Source organism: Ambystoma mexicanum, chromosome 3q (genome assembly GCF_040938575.1).
Source record: "Ambystoma mexicanum isolate Mex_15411 chromosome 3q, UKY_AmexF1_1, whole genome shotgun sequence".
NCBI lineage: Eukaryota > Metazoa > Chordata > Amphibia > Caudata > Ambystomatidae > Ambystoma > Ambystoma mexicanum.
This window is the reverse complement of record NC_090926.1, coordinates 267,784,805-267,809,001: the sequence shown is the minus strand read 5'-3', so window position 1 is coordinate 267,809,001 and position 24,197 is coordinate 267,784,805. Positions and strand designations below refer to the sequence as shown.

The following is a 24,197-nucleotide window of genomic DNA, read 5'->3' as shown; positions in this document are numbered from 1 at the left end:
CTGGAATCACAGGCCGGTCGCCATCTTGGATTCAGTCGGAGGTAGGGGGGGGCTCAGTTCAGGTGGGATCCCACATGTTCCGGAGTTCCGATTTTCCAGCAAACTTGTTGAAACGTGATGGGGACCGCTTCCGTTGCCCTGTGACTACTTTTCGTCGCCGCAGATGTGGTTTAAATTGGGCAAAAAGGATCAAGATGCGGTGCCTCAGCCAGAGCTCGGCAACTCTGCCTCTACTCGCCATGATCTCCAGGCCACGCCCCCTAGCCTGGTCCAGATAAGCATGTGTCATTGAATAGACACAGCTAATTGTGCCTCACTGTACTGCATTGTTTCCTGTGAATGGACGTCAACCTTGGTCATTGATGTTGTTGCTATGGGTCATCTTCATGCTTTCCCCCAGAATCTTGGGGGTGCCACTGTACATACATTTGATGCCCATAGATGGCCTTGCCAACCACATTACTCCCAATGCATGGGTGTGGTGTTGCATTCTGGTACATGTGGAACATTGTGTGTCGTTGTCCTGTTGGGGTTGCAATGTCCTGGTCATTGACTGCTGCATTTCCAGTCATGTGTTACTCCTGTGTGTTGTGGCCTTTCAGTTGAGGGGTATGCTGGTGGGTCCTGCATGTACTGGGACTAGTCCAGACATGCATTTCAGACATTGTTGCCTCCCCCCCCTTTTGCCTGGCACTCATACTGCAAGGTAGGTGGTATTGTTCATGTACTCACCCAACATGCAGGTCCATTGTCCTCTTTGACGCTCAATGTATGCCAGCAGTGTGCTCTTCCGCAGAACCATTGCATCATGGATTGATCCTGCGAACCGGGCACAGCAGTGCATGATGGTGAGGTCAGCGTCACAAGTGAACTGGACATTTAGTGAATGGAATTGCTTCTGGATCCTGTAGACCTCCTTGGAGGCGTGACAGGCCACAATCTCAACATGCGTGCAATCAAATGCTGCTACTATGTTGAGCATGCCAGCAACGGCATTGAAGCAGGCCTTGGTGGCATTCTGTGTCTGGGTAGTGGGGAGGGCAGTGTGCTGTCCCACATGGCGCAGGAGTGTCTCCAGCACGTGCCCCAACACTCTGGAGAGGGCAGAGTACTGGAATGTGCTTGTAGCCAAAAAGTGCAGGACCGACACCAACTTGACCAGGGGTGTTATGGCCGTCCTGATGCAATCCTGCTCTCTATGTCCTCCTGGGGTGTGGAGTTCTTTTATCGTCTCCCCGGTGAGACAGTACAGAGTGAGTACTGGGAATACTGGCTCTGCTACGAACAGCAACAGTGTTTCTGCCAACTCGTACTTGGCTGGAACGGTAAAAGTGCTGGCAAATAGAATTACCAGCAGTTTTACCGTATAGAGGGAAACTAAGAATGAGCCCCATGGTCACTGACATAGCAGTCATCTTTGCGCCTGAACACAATGTTCTGCAACATTTTTATAATGTTTTAAACTAGTCAACTTTGCTAGTAGTTGAATATTCACCTAATTCTAATTACTATTTGCATGCAATGTATTACTCTTTATTTTCATGTTTGCACAGTCTGCGGTCTACCGAAGGGCCTTTCAACCCACAGTGCCTTTAAAGCCAAAGCAAGGGCAGTAGACACTATACAAATATCACATAGCATAACTCTGCTGGGCAAGCTACAATGGACTGAAACTGATCCATGCAAACTGCTATGAACTCAAACTGAGCTGTGCAAACAACAATGAACGGAAACTGAGCTGTGCAAACTACAAAGAACTCTGCTGGACAAACTACAATGGACTCAAACCGAGTTCCACAAACTACAGTTAAATCCACTAAGTAAGCTACAATGAACTCAAACTGAGCTGTGCAAACTACAGTGAACTTAAACTGAGCAGTGCAAACTACAATTTTAATATAAAACTACACACTTCACAACTCCAAGAACCTCAATCTAAACAAAATAACTAATTCATCTTTGCACGTCACACCTAATAAACCCTAAAAATGGTGCTATGAGTCTTAGAAATTCCAGGCAATTCTAACATAAATCGTTACACTTCACAACTCGAAGAAACTCAGTGTAAACGAAATAACTGAATCCTCTTCACTCTTCAGACCCAATAAACCCTAACAGTTCTGTTATGTGTCTTAGAACTTCCAGCCAATTCTATTATCAATCTTCACACTTCACAACTCCAAGAACCTCAATGTAAATAAAATAAGTCATTCACTGTGAAAGTTCAGACCCAATAAACCCTAACAGTTTGGATATAAGTCTTAGAACTTCCAGCCAATTCTATTATAAATCTTCAGACTTCACAACTCCAAGAACTTCAATGTAAACACGCAAAGTGATTCACTATCACACTTCAGACCCAATAAACCCTAACAGTTCTGAGTCTTAGAACTTCCAGCCAATTCTATTATAAATCTTCACACTTCACAAGTCCAAGAACCTCAATGTAAACAAACGAAGTCATTCACTATCAAACTTCAGACCCAATAAACCCTAACAGTTCTGTTATGAGTCTTAGAACTTTCAGCACATTCTAATGTAAACCTTCACATGTCACAACTCCAAGAAGATCCATTGCTGCCAAATTGTCCCCTCCCCCTTGTTGTTAGCGCCCACTTCCTGTTTCTCTGCTTCCTTCATCCTGTTCTTTCCCCTGTGATTGTTACATCAGTATGGTTAAAATTGGCTAATTTTCAAAAATAAAATGTTGTATTTACTGTTCACCCAATCAATTTGATATTAATGTGTAATTGACACAATTTACTATGCCACTTTTTCATAAGAACTCACAAGTTTGAGTTCTAAACTATTAGGGGAACCACAGAATAACCAAACTGCGCGGAGAAACTCCTAATTCAACTGGATGGTAGTTCAATTATAATGAAATCAAACTGTGCCCCCGTGAAGTACAAAGGACTCCTGATGCCCCGTTCGCCTTATTCACTGTTGGAGCAAATCAAGCCCATCAGAGCAGGTTTAACACGCCCCTCCCTTAGATCCCCAGTCAAGAAAGCATCACTTTGAACATTCTCACATGGTTCCATAAATGCCACGCTGCTAATCACTCTTACTGCCTTTAAACAAGTATGAATCAATACAGCCCATCAAGTCTTCCGCGACCCCCTGTGAGCAGCCGCTTGCCGGTCCCTATGTGCTCTATTCCGGCGGCTTTGGTGGGCAGGCCCCGGTGCCCCCGGCCCAGCACACTGGGAGGGCTTCCTCAAGGAGCTTCTTGACTTTCTCAATCGATTCCTTTCTGAAAAGACTTAAAAGGCGGATTATTTGGGCCGTGTAGCCCGCTGCGTAGCAGCCCAACTTCTCATCCCGGCTTCTGGTCCTATTTCTGAGGTTCTGCTTGCTTGCACTGCCCTCTGAAGGCCGGGTATTTTCTTCCATCCTCGATTCAAGCGGGTAGAAAGAAGTCTTTCCCCGGTGTAGTTAGGGGTGTTGGGCACAGGGGACTGGGATAACGGAAAGATAGACAGGGCCACAGAGAGTCGAGAGCACAGGCGAGGCCGTGTCCTTACCTGGCGAGAGCAGCAGGATGGAAACAATGACCAGCGACAGCACCAGGATGATCACCATCAGGGCGATGCAGATTCCCTTCCAGTTCCGGGGCGGCCGGCCCGACGACCCCATATCCTGCGGGAAAAGGAAATGGCACAGGTTAGTTCCTCCTCCCATGCGGTCCGCCACATCCACATTACTGAATGCCTGCTAGCGCTTTCATTGCCCCTCCCACACCTTTATTTTGTCTATGCTGAGCGTCCATGGCTTCTTGGTCTGATGGAGTGCCTGCGAAGACCAAGCGATGACTACTAATCCCCAAACACCCACCAACCTCTGTGAGGGACATGGACAAGCAACCAAGAAATACAAATGAGAGGGTTGCTGCTGGTCAAACAGGCACGGGTGCTGAGTGCTGTATAGAGTGGATCCCAATGATGGAAAATCTGGGGGGCTGCTGGTCAAAGATAGGGTTCGGGTGTTTTGGCTGAGCGGTGTGTGGGATGGACCAGAGTAATAGCATTTCGGGGGGCCACTGGTTTCTATTAAGGAGCCATGGCTGAGCACTGGAATGGCATGGTTTTTGCTGGTCAGCGGTATGGGGCAATGGAACCCCAGTGCAGGAATAGCAGAGGGGCTACTGGTGAGGGGCATTGGATAAGTGGTACGTAGGATCCCTGTGATGGAATAGCAGGGTTGCTGCTGGTCAGCGGTATGGGGCAATGGGACCCCAGTGCAGGAATAGCAGAGGGGCTACTGGTGAGGGGCATTTGATAAGTGGTGCACAGGATCCCTGTGATGGAATAGCAGGGTTGCTGCTGGTCAGCGGTATGGGGCAATGGGACCCCAGTGCAGGAATAGCAGAGGGGCTGCTGGTCAGGGGCATTGGATAAGTGGTACGTAGGATCCCTGTGATGGAATAGCAGGGTTGCTGCTGGTCAGCGGTATGGGGCAAGGGGACCCCAGTGCAGGAATAGCAGAGGGGCTGCTGGTCAGGGGCATTGGATAAGTGGTACGTAGGATCCCTGTGATGGAATAGCAGGGTTGCTGCTGGTCAGCGGTATGGGGCAATGGGACCGCAGTGCAGGAATAGCAGAGGGGCTGCTGGTCAGGGGCATTGGATAAGTGGTACGTAGGATCCCTGTGATGGAATAGCAGGGTTGCTGCTGCTCAGCGGTATGGGGCAATGGGACCGCAGTGCAGGAATAGCAGAGGGGCTGCTGGTCAGGGGCATTGGATAAGTGGTACGTAGGATCCCTGGGATGGAATAGCAGGGTTGCTGCTGGTCAGCGGTATGGGGCAATGGAACCCCAGTTCAGGAATAGCAGAGGGGCTACTGGTGAGGGGCATTGGATAAGTGGTGCACAGGATCCCTGTGATGGAATAGCAGGGTTGCTGCTGGTCAGCGGTATGGGGCAATGGAACCCCAGTGCAGTAATAGCAGAGGGGCTGCTGGTCAGGGGCATTGGATAAGTGGTGCACAGGATCCCTGTGATGGAATAGCAGGGTTGCTGCTGGTCCGAGGTGAGGTGCAATGGCAGTGGTAGAATAGCAGGATTTATACTGGTCAGCAGTTTGGTGCAATCAGGTCCAGCGCGAGGCGTGTGCAGCATGTGCGGCTGCACTTGGCTCCGCGCCTACTAGGGCCCCGCGCCAAGGGTGCTGTTGACTCCCTCTTGCAGGCTGCAGCATGGGACGTGTGCTCAGAGTCCCTAAGCTCGCTGCAGTCCACTCTGAGCGCATGGGTGGCACACGCTGCAGCATGCATGGTGAAGGGGAAGCGTATCTTTTGTTACCAGGCAACCCCCTGCTGCGACGCTGGCGAGACAAATGCCCCCCTCCAAGCAGCCCAATAGGCGCTGCGGCCTCCTCCTAAGCACTGTTGATCACTTTAAAAGTGCCTGCGATTTATTAGCGATGGCCTATTTAAGAGACCATTGTTGTGGACAAGGCGTTCTTAACGTGTTAAGAGCTGCAAAGAACATTTTTATTTTGAAAGCACATGCAAAGCCGCAGTTAGCTGCCTACAATCTGTACCTTCCTCCAGCACAATTAAACATATCGCACAAAACCATTTGAGCCATTTGCCTTGTTTCCACATGTTTATATTCACCAAGCCAAAAAAGCCTTCAAGTACAATGTAATATTTTCCTCACATTGTGTGTGAAGCATGCAGGTGAGCCATGCATATGTACCAAGGATGTGAGCAGAGAGGTGCTCATCCTGGAGACTGCAGGGGATATGTTCTCTGGTTCTGGCCCTGTACTGATTTTCAGGGCACAAGACGATACATATTGGGTGACACGTCTGCCCACGTTTTTCAACGGGTGGACGCAACCCCGGTTCTGAGTTTTTGAGGTCAGCATTAAAAAGTTTCCTTGCTCAAGTGTTTAGCTACTAGATTTTCACACCAGGTGGTCATGTTTCCAACGCAGACGCTTACCCACAAGCACACATAAAAGTGCCATATAAGCGCACGTCTCATGCTTGGATTTAGTTTTCTTTGAAATATTTCATTATACATGTGAATATTAGCATGTCCACACTTAGATAGAATTGTGAACATTAGCCTGCGTCACATCTAAATGGAATTTTGATTGAAGGATAGCATGCCCGCGCCTAGATGAAACTTGAATGTTAGCATGTGCCACACTTAGAACTGTGAACACCAGCCTGCGCCGCATCTAGATAAGATTGTGAGCATGTTAGCATGTGCCACACTTAGAACTGTGAACACCAGCCTGCGCCGCATCTAGATAAGTTTGTGAATGTTAGCATGTGCCACACTTAGAACTGTTACACCAGCCTGCGCCGCATCTAGATAAGATTGTGAGCATGTTAGCATGTGCCACACTTAGAACTGTGAACACCAGCCTGCGCCGCATCTAGATAAGTTTGTGAATGTTAGCATGTGCCACACTTAGAACTGTGAACACCAGCCTGCGCCGCATCTAGATAAGATTGTGAGCATGTTAGCATGTGCCACACTTAGAACTGTGAACACCAGCCTGCGCCGCATCTAGATAAGATTGTGAGCATGTTAGCATGTGCCACACTTAGAACTGTGAACACCAGCCTGCGCCGCATCTAGATAAGATTGTGAGCATGTTAGCATGTGCCACACTTAGAACTGTGAACACCAGCCTGCGCCGCATCTAGATAAGTTTGTGAATGTTAGCATGCCCACACCTAGATAGAATTCTGAACATTGGCCTGCACCGCTTCCAGATAGGATTGTGAAGGCCAACAAGTGCCACACTTAGACAAAACTGTGAATGGCAGCATGCTAAAGGTCAGGTAACCCACTAACCAATATATTTTTTTATTGTAATATTGTAGTTGTTTTATTATCAACTTTTTTATTACACAACACAACCAAGCCAATCAGATGGAGCGCTACAAAAATGTCCTCTTTAATAGACCTCAGGATTGCCCCCAGATTTCTCTGGAACCATTCTTTTCGCCATGACCTTTTCACAACGATTCATTGTTCGGTAAAGTTTTTTCAAGAAAATTTATCACCGCATAAGTTAGCTGAACATTATTACTGGTTAACATTCTAAACCACCATTCTTCCGAGTTTCCATTGAGAGGCGCATATTTTCCTAACATTATTGAGCGTGCACTTACTAGTGCTTCACATTCCGTAATTAAGTGTTTCAACGTTTCATCAGATGTTTTGCAAAATCTACAGATGTTATCTATTGTGTTTACGTCATGTCTTGTCCAAAGCACTTCCTTGGTATGATAGACATTTAGACGTAGTCTTAGGAATTTATTCCGGTGGTATCTAGATGGAAATTGCTTTAGATATTTAGGTAACTTATCCAAGCTATTTTCCATGGTTCCTAATGCTAGTGAGGTCTTCATCTTCCCACGGTCAGCTACATTCTGTATCCAACTCCATTGACGTCGTTTTTTTTTAGCTAGTTGTGGTGTCGCCATCACCAAATCCCACTTGATGTTTGCAGAGTCAACAATGGTTTTAATTTTCACGACCCAACATTTTAATAAACCTCCATACTGTTGTTGCGTGGTTGCTGACAGAATTCTGTAAGCCGGTGCTGGATCCTTCAGATGCATTTTCCTTGCCGATGTAATTGACTTCCATAAGACCGTTGTATACAAGGAATCAAGGCCAAGTTCATGTCTGATGGCTTTAATTGAGACATATGTGGGAAGCCTTAGTACACATCTCCAAAACTTTCCCTCAAGAATGTCCCAACAATGCGCATTCAGGTTCCACCCAGCTTCTGACCCAAAAGTAATTGCTGGTACAACTTTCTGTTTAAAAAACTTCAACACTGGAGTTAATGAGAATTTTCCGTAGTCAGCATGTATGCGAGCTCCCTGAGCTCCAAAGCCATCCATACGATTTCTTAGGTCACACCACCAATCGCATTCTCTTATAGAGTTATTAAAGAGAATTCCTAAATAACGTATCGATGACACTATTTCGATTTTCTCCTGGGAAATTGTCCACTTAAATGCTCGATCTTTATTGGTTTGGACCTTGCCGACAATCAGAATCTTTGTTTTTTTTTCGTTTATTGTTAACTCGTTGACATCGCAGTATTCTTCAAATTTAACCAGGAGCCTTTGTAGGCCAATTTGTGTGCGGTCCACTAACACAATATCGTCAGCATAAATAGCCCAACTTAGATGTTGCCCATTCACCTTTGGCGGAAAACATGCCGCTTCTTTGAGTCCAGTTGCATTATCTGAGATATATAGTTTAAACAATAGAGCCGCCAAGGGGCAGCCATGTTTCACGCCTCTATTTGTGGGTATTTTGTTTGATAGCTCCCCTAGAACATTCATGCGTACGCGCATTGTAGTGTTCGAATGCAGGGGTATCAATGGATTTAATAGTGCTAGAGGACAGTTCCACTTAGCTAGCTTCTCCCATAATTTGACTCGATTTATTGAGTCAAAGGCCTGCCGCATATCAATAAATGCCAGATAGAGCTTTGATTTGTTCTTCAACGTTTCCAGTTTTAGCAGATTTAATATTAACAGATTCACCTCAGTACCCACCCCTGTCCTCAAACTCTGCATACTTATCTCACTCAAAAAACTCACACAACCATCTCTCGCACCACAAGCCGCACGCACTTCACAACACTGCAACAACACATAAGCCGGAACAACAGCACACGCGGACTGACACCAATCCAATACCCGCACCAAAGCTCAGCACCCGGTGTACACCGAGTTGAAGTTGCCAACAGAACACCACTCCTCTCACTATCCTACTCCCTCTTCACCTTACTAACCCAACCCACCTTATCGTTTACAGATCCGCCAGAGCGCCTGGGGACCAATTCCGTTGGTGACGGTGCGCGGTACAAATACCTTTAACATTTAACATTTAACATACATTGTTGGGCTTAAAGGGCGGACACCTACTTTGCTAGTGTAGTTATTGGAAATGTTCCTCTCAGATTATTTATATGTATATATATATTTTGTTACCATGTTTTCGCTCCTACCTACATATGTAGTGGTCATTATCTTGTGATGTCACTTGCTGTGATATCATCAAATGCAAATGAATGGGACCGCACTTGGCCCCACAATTCCTAGGGCCAGCCCTGGGTGCAATGACTGATTGGTGCATGGAATCCCTGTGAAAGAATAGCAGGAGTGCAGCTGGTGAGGTGCAATGGATCAGTGGTGCATGGGATCCCTGTAATGGAATATCAGGCTTGCTGCTGGTTAGAGGTTTGGTGTAATGGCTGAGCAATGCATGGATCCCTGTGAGGGAATAGCAGGTTGGCTGCTGGTGAGGTGTGATGCAATGTCTGATAAGTGCATGGGACCCCGGTGATGGAAAAGCAGGGTTGCTGCTGGTCAGAGGGGAAGTGAAATGGCTGAGCAGTGCATGGATCCCTTTGATGAAATAGCAGGATTGCTGCTGGTAAGGTGTGGTGCAATGGCTGAGCATTGCATGGGTCATCAGTGATGGAATAGCAGGGTTGCTGCTCGTCAGAGGTGAGGTGCAGTGGCTGAGTGTGTGTGGGATCATAGTGATGGAATAGCAAAGTTGCTGGTGGTCAGAGGTGAGGTGCAGTGGCTAGCTAATGCGTGGGATCCAAGTGGTGACATAGAAGGGTTGCTGCTGGCCATGGAATTCCAGTGAAAGAATAGCAGCAATGCTTCTTGTGAGGTGCAGTGCAGAGGATCAGCATTGAATGGGATCCCTGTGATGGAAAGGCAGGGTTGGTGCTGGTAAGGTGTGGTGCGATGGCTGAGCATTGCATGGGGCATCAGTGATGGAATAGCAGGGTTGCTGCTGGTCACAGGTGAGGTGCAGTGGCTGAGTGGTGTGTGGGATCACAGTAATGAAATAGCAAAGTTGCTGGTGGTCAGAGGTGAGGTGCAGTGGCTGACTGATGCGTGGGATCCAAGTGGTGACATAGAAGGGTTGCTGTTGGCCATGGAATTCCAGTGCAAGAATAGCAGCAATGCTTCTTGTGAGGTGTAGTGCAAAGGATCAGCATTGCATGGGATCCCTGTGATGGAAAGGCAGGGTTGGTGCTGGTCAGAGAGGAGTTGCAATGGCCGAGCAGTGCATGGGATCCCAGTGATTGTATAGCAAGAATGCTTTTGGCCAGAGATGAGGTGCAATGGCTAAGTGATGCATGGATACCAATGGTAGAATAGCAGAGTTTCTGCTGGTCAGCAGTGTGCTGCAATGGCCGAGCGGTGCATAGAATCCCAGTGAAGGTGAGGTAGGTTGGTGCAATGGATTGGTGGTGTGTGGAATCCTACTGAAGGAATAGCAGGGTGCCGCTGGTTATGTTTGGTGCAATGGGTCAGTGGTGCATAGAATCCCAGTGAAGGAATAGCAGGAGTCTTGCTGGTGACGGGTGATGCAGTGGATCAGTGGTGCATGGGATTACTGTGATTAAATAGTATGGTTGCTGCTGGTCAGATGTTTGGTGCAATGGCTGAGCAGTGCACGAGAAGCCAGTGATGCAATAGCAGGATTGCTACTGGTCAGATGTTTGGTGCAATGGCTGAGCAGTGCATGGATCCCTGTAATGGAATAGCAGGGTTACTGCTGGTCAGTGGTGTGGTGCAATGTCTGAACGGTGTGTGTAATCCCAGTGAAGGAATAGTAGCAATGTTGCCGGTGAGGTGTGTTGCAATGGATCGTGGTGCATGGGATCCATCTGATTAAATAGCAGGGTTGCTGCTTGTCAGAGGTGAAGTGCAATGACTGAGCCGTGCATGGTATCCCAGGGATGGAATAGCAGGTGTGCTGCTGGTCAGAGGTGAAGTGGAATGGTTGAGCAGTGCATGGGATGCCAGTGATGGAATAGCAGTGTTGCTGCTGCTTAGGTGTGGTGAAATGGATCAGCAGTGCATGGGATCCCAGTGATGGGATCACATGGTTGCTGCTGATCAGAAGGGAGGTGCAATGGCTGAGCAGTGCATGGAATCCCACTGGTGAAATAGCAGGGTTGCTGCTGGTGAGGTGCAATGCTGACTATTGCAAGGGATCCCAGTAAGGTAATAGCAGAGTTCCTGCTGGTCAGTGGTGATGTACAATCGGTGAGTGGTGCATGGGATACCTGTGATAGAATAACAGGAGTACTGCTGGTGAGAGGGGAGGTGCAATGGTTCAGCGGTGTATGGGATCCCTGTGATGGAATAGCAGGTTTGCTGCTGGTCAGCGGTGTGGTGCAATGTCTGACTGGTGAATGGAATCCCAGTGAAGGAATAGCAGGAGTGCTGCTGTTGAGGTGAGGTGTGGTGCAATGGATCAGTGGTGCATGGGATCCCTGTGATTAAATAGCAGGGTTACTGCTGGTATGGGTTGGTGCAATGGCTGACCTGTGTGTGGGAACCCATTGCTGGAATAGCAGGATTGCTGTTGGTCAGCAGTTGGGTCAATGGCTGAGTGGTGCATGGAGTCCTACTGAAGGAATAGCAGGAGGGCTGCTGATTAGGTTTGGTGCAATGGATCAGCTGAGCATGGAGTCCCTGTGATGGAATAGCAGGGTTGCTGCGGGTCAGCAGTGTGGTGCAATGGATCACCAGTGCATAGAAACTGCGAGAAACCTGAGGGTATCCTCACACCTACTCCCTTTGGATCCTCTTCTCAGGTGGCCAGGGAAAGGCCATGGCCTTTGGATAGTGACCCTGGGGGTGGAGAAGAAAGGGAGGATCACCTGGGTGGAGTGTCCTTGGGGATTGGGGAGAGGATATCAACATGCGAGACACAGTATCCCTATTGAAGAACAGCCTAACCCTCCCCCGGCCTTTATGGGCTATTGTAATGCTGGCGACTCTGAGTGATGAAAAACCGGTAGGTCATTTCACCACTCAAGTACTGCGATGAAGAAGAGGCCTGCAGAGTACAGTGAAGTTCAGGCATGTCCCTTTAATTATGGTCAGGCAATTGGAGTAAGTGACCACCACCTGTGGCCAATTAGTAAACCCAACAAGTATAAAAATGGGGACTTTGCAGATGCAGATCCACAGCAGGTAGGATTGTGGAGCCGACTGGAGCAGGAAGCTGGCGTACCGGAGAGATAGGAGAGGGAGGTGTGAGTGTTGGAAGCAATGTCGGAAGAGGACCAGAATCACAGTGGATGGTAAAGGCCCAGAGAAGGTCGGGAAGTCCTGTGCCCCATTCGTATCGGGCGCAAGCAGAAGTTGCGAAGCGCCAAAGTACTCCGGTTGCCACAGACCGCAGGGAGAGCTTGTGATGCTCTCCCCACCCTCCGTGCGAGAAGCGCAGAGACCGTGGAGGCGGGAAAAGTCAAGCAAGGAAGAACGCAAAGCCGACGGGAGCTGCAGCCTGAAGCCGGTGAGTGCAGAAGGGCAACAGTCATTGCGGTTTGCGGAGCGCCCCGCTATAAGTCTTTCACGATAAAGAACGTTGCAGAAACTATTATAAACACTTTTGAATACTGAAGCAAGTGTTCGCAACATGAACAAACTGAAAGCATTACAAAACCTGTGAGTTTTGAATACCAAACAAACTGAAAGTCTTGCTGAATATTATATGGAATGAAAATAAGTAACAAGGATGTTTGAAAAAGCAATTTTTTATGCTGCACAAAAATCAAGCAGATGATGAGCAGATTTTGAATGGAATAAAAGCAACGTTGGGCAAGTGACGAGTGCAACAGAATAAAATGACTGAAATACAAGTATTGGCAAAGCAACAAAGATCCTAAGAAGGGTATGAGAAGAGCATTGACACAAGTCATAGTCAAGGAACTGCAGTTTAGAAGGAGACCTGTATTGGCAGGAGCCAGAGAAGCATAAAGAGCACAACTAAGTGAACAGTGGCGAAGCTAGCCACAATAAGGTGTTGGAAGGAAGTGAACGTGATGCAAGCATTATTCTTCACTGTAAAGGGAAAGCAGTGAACCATGGTTGATAAAGCAGATGAAAAGGGGTGTTGTTTGCATGACCTCTGATGGGTGGACCGTGTGGTCTGTCAACTGCGCCTAGATGAGGGGACCGCTTCATGAAAGCAATATTGATCAATCACAGCCAAGAAAGGGGCATTGGTTGTGTGAACTATGATGGGTCGACCCTGTGGTCTATCGACTTTGCTCTAATCAAGTGCTTTACATCCAAAAGTAGCTGAAAGGAGAAGGCAAGAGTGATGATGTGAGGAGGAGCAAGTCAATGAAAATGTACAGAAAGAGACTTGTGTAATTACCAAAGTGGATTGGCGAACTAGGCAAAGTAACCCTGGTAAGCAGGTTGGGAAGGATCCCAATCCTTGGTGAACTGTTTTGTTTTTAATTGTAGAACTGTCCTGAACTTGGGAAGGGAACCCCAAGACTTTGTGGAACTGTCTTTAACTTGTGGAATGGGAGCTGAAAAGTAGGCCGTTAGCTGGAAAAGGCTCTGTACTTTATTTGGAACACTACGGGCCTCATTACCAGTGTGCCGGTCCGGTAACAATGGTGCCGGTAAGCCTCCTGGTACCATTGTTACTGGACCGGCACTCTCCGAGTCTGCGGGCAGCTGCCATCCCACCCGCCAGGCCTGACCTGGTGGGTGGGACGGCAGGCGCCCACAGACTTCTGGGAAGCACCAGTACCATTATGAACGGTACCGGTGCTTCCGTCATCCCCATTACCATTGGGTCCTATTGGACTCAAATGGGAATTAACATTTTTCCAGCGCCTGATTTCCAGGAACACCTGGGTCATAATAACCCAGTGTTTCTGTGGTTTTACCGGCACGGCTACCGCTGGACTCGTAATGTGGCCCTATTTCTTTTATTATTGCCATCTCTACACATTGTTTGGCTTTAGTTGTGAGGGCAAGTATAGGTTTTGGACACATACAGACTTTGAAGTTGAACTTCCTGACTCAGACTGTCCTTAATTTCATTTGGTAGGGAAATCCAACCTTAGCATAGGGCAAGTAGGGCCTTCAACCATCCCACCTTTAAGTTAATAAAACCTTTCTGTTTGAATTGTGAATCTGTTGTCTGTGTCCTGCTTCATGATGTCTTCACAAAACCCAGTGAAGAAATAGCAGGAGTACTGCTGGTGTTAAGACGGCCGGGAAAGTCACAAATAACACTGAGGTTCTGGAGTTCGATCAAACCAGACTCAGTAATGGAAATAAACAAGTTGCAAGGCAAAACCTAGTTTTATTATCATCAAAATAAAGCAGGCACAGCATACAAGCATAGAAAGTCTTGGAGCTCTCGATTAATTCAATACAAACAATGGATTAAATATTCAAAGCTCGTCATTGCTAAGATCACAACATCATCTCTCAGTACAAAATCTGCAGAGAATAGGGATTGGATAATAGTTGACGACTACATATACATTCAATAGGGGTTACATTTCTAATTGGGTAACGTTTGTCTGATGGCTCCTCCTGAGACCACCTCTTAAATTCATAACAGTAAAATGACATAATCTCTACAATATGCAGTTGGTTGGCATAATACGTAATGAGCGGCCGAACATTAAGGATTCTAATTGGTTGGCTTCTTTACTGACCACCCTTGGACAACAGACAGGTTGTCAAAACATGAGCCAGACAGGAGTAGGGGGAGAGAGGTCCACGGACTGCTTTCCTTTCAATTGAAGAAGATACCATCACTAATTTCTAGACTATAAGCCAGGATGATCCCTTTGTACTTGATGATCCCTTTGTACTTTACCTTGTGTGGCATCTCGTGTCTGGGGATATGGGTAAGGAGTAATGCAGGTGTCTTATCTGTATTCATTGCTAATGAATAGTCAGTGTTCTTCAATTATGGGTCACGTGCTATCGGAGCATGTTTAGAATTATTTCACCCTGCGTTTATTAGGATAGAAACTAAAATTAATTTGAGTGTTATGGTTTCTCTTACCACTGAGGACTCTCCTGAGCTATTCTTCATGGAATCTTTTGGTTTATAATTGCCTTGCGTCTGGCTTACAAAGGCTAGTTGTGCTCTTAATGAAACTAGAATATATGGTTTACATCCTGGGAATCATTATTTTGTGCTTTCTCTCTGTCGTTCCTATCCTCCTTTATTCATGGTAACCTTGGCTTGTTTTGCTAGCTACTGCCAGAGCTCTACATGGATCTGTATTTTGTTATTTCAGCATTTTGAGTTTTCGTGAATACTTGAGCCCTTTCGTCAACTTAGAAGCATGTTGCGGATTCCATTTTGGAAAGATGGCTGCTAATTACTGTTGCATTTCTATGTTAGTGAGCTATAGTCGTATGCCGCTCATGTTGCATTCAGCTTATTGTGAGGAGTCAGGAATGAAACTCGGACACAAGTTAGTCATGTTTTTGGTTAACGACTTTATTGAAAACAAAAGGGTTGGGAAAATGCCTCTCTGACCCTGCTCTAAGAGGAATTTCCCTACCTAAAACCAAAAACTAAGGATCTCTCTGTGTCAGGATGTCAAAATCAAAATCATCCTTTTGTCCAAAAGTTCTAGTCTGACCCTCACGCTATAAACAAAACTATAAGGTGAAAAGAGAAATGTCTTTAACCTTAGGAGGTCGTAAAGGAAGAATAGACAGCTCCAAAACAAAAGTTCTCTAAGGGGGAAAATCCTTGGCTCCAGAGGTTGGCTCTCTTCCCCTGGAATTCTCCTCAATACGAAAGTTCTTTGTGTCTTTCTCGGCCCACAACAGTACTGTTATTTACAAAGCGCTTTAGCTATTTTGTTCCACTTCTTTCAACAAGTGGCTTTTGTCCAGAAAACACAGTTCTATATTTCTTCTTTGTAGACTTGCAACTGTCTGGTATACTCTTCTGCCAGGACTTCTCATTCACTTGTGTCAGCCTGGTGTGCTCTCCTGCCAGGTGTCCTTGTATTCACACTGATCATTGCCTGCTGTACTCTCCTGCCTGGGCTTCTTGTCATTACACGTTGTTCCTCTTTAACTTCCACAGTTGTGCATACCCTCTTTGGTATATTAAATCTCATTGATACATCATTTGGTTTGGTTTTCCCACATATTTGTAATCCACACAATCGTACCTTGTTAGGGGTCTCATTTGCAATATGCTTTCTTTTTACTCATTTAGTCTCTTTACTTCCTCTTCTCCTGTGGCTTTAATTATTACAGTTTGTATTTGGCGCAGTCGCCGAAAGCTGCATTGACTTGCTCTCTGGTCTTTAAATCTCCCGTGTACAGGTGCACTTTGAATACAACTAGTGGGGATCCTTTCATTCGGCATTGCTCTTTTCCTCCTCCTCGTCCCAGTATTTGGGTGATTGTGGGAAAAGGAGTCCATTGTTGTTGAGAGCTGTAGCTTACTTGTAAAATCACTTTCAACAGTTCTACATGATATGCTAATTCTATATGTTATGTTATGTTAAAGGATATTTATACCGTGCACTATCACCACGGTAGTGGTCCCCTGGTGCTCTGGCGGATCTGACAAGGAAAGAGGGTGGGATGAGTTAGTAAGGGTGAGCGGGAAAGAGAGCAAGAGACCTTTGATGTGCTGTTGGCAGCCAAGTGCATGCGGTTTGTAGTGCTTTGGAGGTGTGGTTGTATATGTGTAGAGTGTGAGGGGTGTGTGCAGAGGGGTGAGATTATTTAGTGTTGTTGGTTAGTGGCATCGCTATTTAGAGGTGATGCATGCTAATCTTCACAATCCTGTCTAGATGCGGCGCAATGCTAAACTGTACAATTCTATCTAGATGTGATGCAAGCTAGTATTACAATTCTGTCTAGATGTGACTCAATGGTAAATAATTAGAACTGGAAAAGGTTGTTTTGGGTCTACTACGTTTTAGACCAGGGATGGAAGTCTGATCTACAGAGCTTTAGGAAAGGGTTTCTCTAGTTTCCCTATTCCCTAACAGGGGGGTGTAGATGTATGGCAACATGCCATAAGGATATTAGGTATAATGGGGTTTTCTTCCTGGGCAAATGGGGGATACCATGTCTCATCCAATGAAGCCATGACATCTCCCCGGAGGCTGTCTCCTCCCATGTGATCCTCCCTCATATAGCCACCCTCTGGCCACATGGGAGAAGGTTACCGCCAGGGAATCAGTGATGACTCAATTGGATTCATCACATTATACATTGCTTATGTTAGTATTCTTCATGTTTTATGGATGCTATGTTAATATTTTCCATGCATAAATGTTTGTGTTCTTCATCTTGAGTGCATATTTGCTTCATGTCTCGTGCATGCACATGTATTGGTATTGTCTTGTTATAACGTTGGTTTGGTTTACTCGTGCCACCGTCAGCATTAGATTGCATCCATATCCTGCTATTCCTGCCTGGAATAAAGGCCGTATGGTTGTCTTAGTGAGCAACATTTCTCACCTGTGTAATATTGAACTGGGGGAGGGGCATGAACTATGGATGACATATTCGGCTGCCTTTCAACATTGGTGAGTTGCGGTGCAATGGCTGACCAGTGCATGGGATCCCAGGGATGGAATAGCAGGCTGTGCGGTGCGTGGCATCTGAGTGAAGGAATAGCAGGAGTGCTGTTGGTGCAATAGGTCAAAGTGGTGCATGGGATTGCTGTGCTTAAATAGCAGGGTTGTTGCTGGTCAGTGGTTTGGTGCAGTGGGTGAGCGGTGCATGGATACCTGTGATGGAATAGCAGGTTTGCTGCTTGTACAGTGTGCTACAATGGCTAAGCAGTGCTTTGGATGCCAGTGATAGAATATCAGCTTTGCTGCTGGTCCGAGGTGTGGTGCAATGGCTGAGCTGTCCATGGGATCCCTGAGATGTAATAGAAGGTTTGCAGCTGGTCACATGTGTGGTGCAATGGCTGAACAGTGCAAAGAATTTTAGTGAAGGAATAGCACAAGGGCTGCTGGTGAGGTGTGGTGCAATGGGTCAGCGGTGCATGGGATCCCAGTGATGGAATAACAGGAGTGTTGCTGGTCAGAGATTTGATGCAATGGCTGAGCGGTGCGTGTTCTAGCAGTGGTGGAATAGAAGGGTTGCTAGTGGTCAGCGGTTTGGTTCCATAGGTGAGCAGTGCATGGCATACCAGTGATGAAATAACAGGGTTGCTGCTGGTGAGGTGTGGTGCATTGGCTGAGCGGTACATGGGAACCCAGTTGTGGAATGGTAGGGTTTCTGCTGGTCAGCGGTGTGGTTCAGTGGCTGAGTGTTGCATAGAATTCCAATGAAGGAGTAGCAGGGGTGCTGCTGATTAAGTTTGGTCAATGGATCAGCGGCGCATTGCATGGGATCCCTGTGATGAAAAGTAGGGTTGCAGCTGGTCAGAGGTGTGGTGCAATGGTGGAGCAGTGTGTGGGATCCTAGTGTGGAATGGCAGGGTTGCAGCTGGTCATCAGTGTGTTGCAATGCATCGGCGGTGCGTAGAACACCCCCCGCCTCCCTCGCAGAAGACAGAAGACATTCCCCCACCAGTGGAGAATGACCTTTGAGAACTTTCATACCAAGACCTGCCTTCTGTCCAGGGGAAGGGAGTTACTCCTCTGGAGCAGGAAGATATCCTGTATATTTTTTGTTTAGCATAAAGTATGAGGGACAGAGACATGATTCTGACATAGTACTTCTGTGACATTAGTATTTCAGATGAGGCAGGGAAACCTCCTGTAGAGATAGGGTAAGTTAGGGTTTTCTTTTCATTTTCTCACTTGAATAAAGGTTAATGCCAATCACGATGACCCCTCAATGTCAGAGTTTTACTTCTACACCCTTACAGATCCCTGTGATTGAATAGCAGGGTTGCTGGTGGTGCAGAGTGGTGCATTGGCTGAGCGGTATGTCGGAACCGAGTGGTGGAATGGTAGGGTTTCTGCTGTCAGCGGTGTGGTACAATGGCTGAGCGGTGTGTGGTATCCCAGGTAAGGAACAGCAGGAGTGCTGTTGATTACGCTTGGTGCAATGGATCAGCGGGGCATGGGATCCTTGTGATGAAATAGCAGAAGTGCGGTTGGTCAGCAGTTTAGTGCAATGGCTGAGCAGTGTGTGGGTGTGGGATCTCAGTGGTGAAATAGAAGGGTTGCTGCTGGTCAGCAGTGTAGTTCAATTCATCAGCGGTGCGTAGAAACCCAGTGAAGGAATAACAGTGTTAATGCTGGTGAGTTTCCGTGCAATGGATCAGCTGTACATGGGATCCCGGTGATGGAATAGCAGGTTGGTTGCTGGTCAGTGGCATGAGGCAATGGATCATCAGTGCATAAAATCCCAGTGAAGGAATAGCAGGCTTACTGCTGGTGCAGTGTGGTGCAATGGCTGAGCGGTGCATGGTATCCCTGGGATGGAATAGCAGGAGTGCTGCTGGTCAGGGGTGTGGTGCAATGCCTGAGCAGTGCATGGGTTCAAGTGAAGGAATAGCAGGAGTGCTGCTGGTGAGGTGTTGTGCAATAGCAGACCAGTGCATGGGATCCCAGTAATGCAATAGCAGGAGTGCTGCTGGTGAGGTGCGGTGCAGATTCTAAGCGGTGCAGGAGCTCCCAGTGACGGAATTGCAGGGCTACTGCTGGTCAGCAGTGTGGGGCAATGGCTGAGTGGTGTGTGGAATTCTAGTGAAGGAATAGCAGGAGTGCTGGTGGTTAGGTTTGGTGCAATGGATCAGCGGTGCATGGGACACCTCTGATGGAATAGCAGAAGTGCAGCTGGTGAGGTGGTGTGGTGCAATGGATCAGCCAAACGTGCCTGGGATCCCTGTGATTAAATAGCAGGGTTGCTGCTGGTCAGAGGTTTGGTGCAACGGCTGAGCAGTGCATGGAAACCCAGTGTTGGAATAGCAGGATTTTTCCTGGTCAGAGAGGAGGTGCAATGGCTGAGCAGTGCACAGATCCCTGTGATGGAATAGCTGGGTTACTGCTGGTGAGGTGTGGTGCAATGGCTGAGCAGTGTATGGGATGACAGTGATGGAATAGCAGAATGTCATTTACTGTATCGAGTGCCCATGTGGACTTAGATACATAGGCCAGACCACCCGGACAGTCAGTACCCGCATCTCAGAACACCGTAAGAAAATCAGATGCAAAACACTGACAGCCCCCCTAGTGGAACATTACATTACCATGCACCACACCCCCAATGACATCCTGTGGTGGGTGGTGGAAAGAGTCAAGGGTGGGCCTGATATTCAACACAGCCTTTTGATAAAAGAATCCAGGTGGATCCATCGCTTAGACACATACCACCATGGTCTAAATGAGATTTTTCAGCCTCTGACCTAAAGTTTTGAACTAATGAGGCTCACCAACCCGTACCGCCGACAATACCCCCTTGGTAATGTGTCACCATGAGACATGTGCCCTAGCAACCAGCACGCGGTCCATCATATGCCGCTACCACAAGTCACATGTTGACAACAGCCCCAGTTGCCCCACCCGCGCTTTGGTCTCTGTTTGGGCACAACGTGCACACCCTACGACCCAGGTCACATCCAGTCACATATATACATGCACAAGAATTCTTTCTGCTGATCCTACTCACCCGGTACGTGGGACGAGCACTGGACTGTCTACGTATGTGGAGCCTCCCAGTCTGCAGACCCGTGCTCCGCGCGGGTCGCCATGGCAACTGAATAAACTACCAGACCAAAAAAGGGCGCGTCCACACTCCGACCACACAGCACTTCCTGATTCCACGGGATTGGCCGGCGACTTTGGAAGGCACACACTCCACGCACGCGCGGTTGCTAGGGACACGTTCATTTAGACCTTGGCTCCCAGCGCCCGCGTTCGTCCTGAGAACACTTAGCAGCAGTCCACCGCAGCCAGCCAGCACTACACCTGATGTGGAGACATGCGTGAGTGCTTGCACCACGAAAGGTAACTTATCCGCCCCCGCGATACATCTGCTGATGTATTCTAACGTACACCGGTGGTCACTTCAACATGCATCCATTAAATCATTTTTCTTGCCTCGAACTCTATCACGGCATCGCACAGACAGTGTCTACCTGCATGGAGGAGTACTTTCTTACTTCTGATGCACTACTAATGCCATCTGTGCCATCTCCATATGGCCACACTAATCTCTTGACAGTGCACTTCCACAGGATTTCTTTATACCTTTCTCCTGCATCATTTTTTGAATGGTCACGCTCCCTAACCCCATAGATGAATGCTTTACAGCCAGATTACCACAGGCTCACATTAACTGCCCAGTTCCTTCATGTCCTCTCTGCTGTTTCTCCCTTTCCACTTCCCAGTTATCCTGACCACTCCAGGTTCCGACCAAAGCAACCTATTGGCTGTTCCGAAGTTAAGAGGGAGAATACCAATAGCACTTCTAACCTCTTTTCCCTGCAGTGAATCACCCTCACTTCATCAGCAGGTACCCCGTTTTTGCGATTTTTAATATACTCTTGCAGCATCATTGTGGAATCTCATTTCCTTTCTATGCATTGCCTTCAAGTTTCTCCACCACAAGCAGTGTGGATTTAGGCACTGGTTCCTCACGCACTATCCCGTCTCTTTGCTCTTTACCCTCTACACAGCATCGGGATGTAGAGTTTATCCTCGACTGCAAGGGTCCACATTTCCCAGCAGGATTACACCGGAGGATAATCCAATGCTCAGCCTCTGGCCCCTGTGTGATTCAGAACCAAGTACTTGGGATCTAAAGCACCGGCAGGTAAATTGCCAGCACGGTGTTTCGAGAATATGTATTATGTTTCACTATGCTCTACTGAGGATTGGCTCCTCATTACTATACTCACTGGAGTTCTCTCTACATACATTATAGGGTCTCCCCTGCGGAGCCCTGATGAAGGCGGACGCAATTTGATGCAAATCCGCCGAAACGTGACTCGAACTGGGAACACTTGTTTGATTGTTTCCTCTTTGCACCAGATTCTGTACCTACAGTCTCTGCCACGTTGGCGTAAAAGATATCTTGTTTTCCCCAAGACCCTGGAACATTTCATTGTCATAATTGGAAGAAATATTAACCATAAAAAGGAATTACCCAAAAATTAGGAAATTTAATGAGATTTGGGAAACTGTTTAGTCCCTCCTTTCTCTTTCTAGTTGTTTACTCTGGATTGATTTAGAATAACACTTCTTCACTTATATCAACATGTATATTGTCAAACAATAATGACATTATTGAAACCTATCTGTATACTAACCATACAGTTTTTTATGCTCTTTTGGTTTTTTTGGTTTTTTTGTTTTTGTTTTTTGGTTGTTGTATATATTACACTTTTCTTTTGTTAAGTAATGTCATGATGAATCAATATTGTTTCTGCACATGTATGCTGTACTCTACAGCACTGTTTTTTTTAAATCTATGCACTATATGTTAGTCCGTATGAGAAAATAAATCTCTGTTTTTTGCATTTATGTATTTCTGAACACAGTGAATGGTTTGTACATGTCTTTGACCGATTGGATCTCGATTGGATCTGCTATTTAGCAACCAACTACTTTGCTAAAGCGAGTCTTTGGACCAGCTCTAATACTTGAACTGGTCCACCCCAACTCTTACCTTGAGTATTGTTCACGAGCAAGGGTACATCTATATACGTTTATGCAATGGATCAGTGGTGCATGGGATCCCTCTGATTAAATAGCAGGGTTGCTGCTGGTCAGAGGTTTGGTGCAATGGCTGAGCAGTGCATGGAATCCCAGTGTTGGAACAGCAGGATTTCTCCTGGTCAGAGAGGGGGTGCAATGGCTGAGCAGTGCACGGATCCCTGTGATGGAATAGCTGGGTTACTGCTGGTGAGGTGTGGTGTAAAGGCTGAGCAGTGTATGGGATGACAGTGATGGAATAGCAGCTTTGCTGCTGGTCCGGGTGGGGTGCATTGGCTGAGTAGTGCGTGGAATCCCAGTGAAGGAATAGCAGGAGTGCTGCTGGTGAGGTGTGGTGCAACGGATCAGTGGTGCATGGGATCCCTCGGATTAAATAGCAGGGTTCTGCTGTTCAGAGGTTTGGTGCAATGGCTGAGCAGTGGATGGGGTGCCAGGGATGGAATAGCAGGGTTGCTGCTGGTAAGGTGTAGTATAATGGCTGAGCAGTGCTTGGGATGCCAAGGATGGAATAGCAGGGTTGCCTCTGGTGAGGTGTGGTGTAATGGCTGAGCAGTGCTTGGGATGCCAGGGATGCAATAGCAGCTTTGCTGCGGGTTAGGTTGAGGTGCATTGGCTGAGCGGTGTGGGGGATACCAGTGGTGGGATAGCATGTTTTCTGCTGATCGGCAGTGTGGTGCAATGGATCAGTGGTGCATGGGATCCCTCTGATTAAATAGCAGGGTTGTTGCTGATCAGAGGTTTGGTGCAATGTCTGAGCAGTGCCTGGGATCCCGGTGATGGAATAGCAGGGTTGCTTCTGGTCAGAGTGCAGGTGTAATGGCTGAGCAGTGCATGGATTCCTGTGATGAAAAAGCGGGGGTGATGCTGTTAAGATGTGGTCCAATGGCTGAGCAGTGCATGTGATGCCAGAGATAGAATAGCAGGGTTGCTGCTGGCGGGTGTGGTGAAATGGCTGAGGGCTGAGCAGTGGCTGGGATGCCAGGGATGGAATAGCAGGGTTGCTGCTGGCGGGTGTGGTGCAATGGCTGAACAGTGCTTGGGATACCAGTGTTGCAATTGCAGCTTTGCTGCTTGTTAGGTTGAGGTGCATTGGCTGAGCGGTGTGTGGGATTCCAGTGGTGGAATAGCAGGAGTGCTGCTGGTCGGCAGTGTGGTGCAATGGATCAGTGGTGCATGGTATCCCTCGGATTAAATAGATTAAATAGCAGGGGTTCTGCTGGTTACAGGTTTGGTGCAATGGCTGAACAGTGCAAGGGATCCTAGCGATGAAATAGCAGGCTAGCTGCTGGTAAGGTGTGGTGCAATGGCCGAGCAGTGCCTTGGATGCCTGGGATGGAATAGCAGGGTTTCTGTGGGGGAGGTGTGGTGCAGTGGATGAGCAGTGTGTGTGGGATCCCTGTGGTGGAATGACAGGGTAACTGCTGGTGCGGTGCAATGGCTGAGCAGTGCGCGGGATCCCCTGATGGAATAGCAGGGTTGTTGCTGGTCAGCAGTATGGTGCAATGGGTGAGCGGCGTATGCGTGGAATGATCCCAGTAATGGAATCGCAGGGGTCGGTCGGAAGATCACGGTTCAGGTGCAGTAGCAAGCTGTGTGTGGTCCCAAGTGCAGGAATGCCAGGAGTAAGAGGCTGGGAAAGCAAGAGACGCTGCCGGTCAAAATGGCGGGGGAGTGTCAGAGCTACAGAAACAGTGTAACAGCCGACAGGTATGAGCAACCAGGTCACGGCTGGGG

General features: G+C 47.5%; 1 protein-coding gene across 1 annotated transcript in view; it reads right to left on the bottom strand.

Annotated features, from left to right (window-relative positions):
- Nucleotides 1–24,197, bottom strand: part of LOC138582434 (inactive dipeptidyl peptidase 10-like) — a 755,097-nt gene that overhangs the window by 588,026 nt on the left and 142,874 nt on the right. Inside the window, exon 2 of the mRNA XM_069653734.1 lies at nucleotides 3,528–3,642. Within this exon, the coding sequence (XP_069509835.1) occupies nucleotides 3,528–3,642 (115 nt within the window). The remainder of the gene's footprint in view (nucleotides 1–3,527; nucleotides 3,643–24,197) is intronic.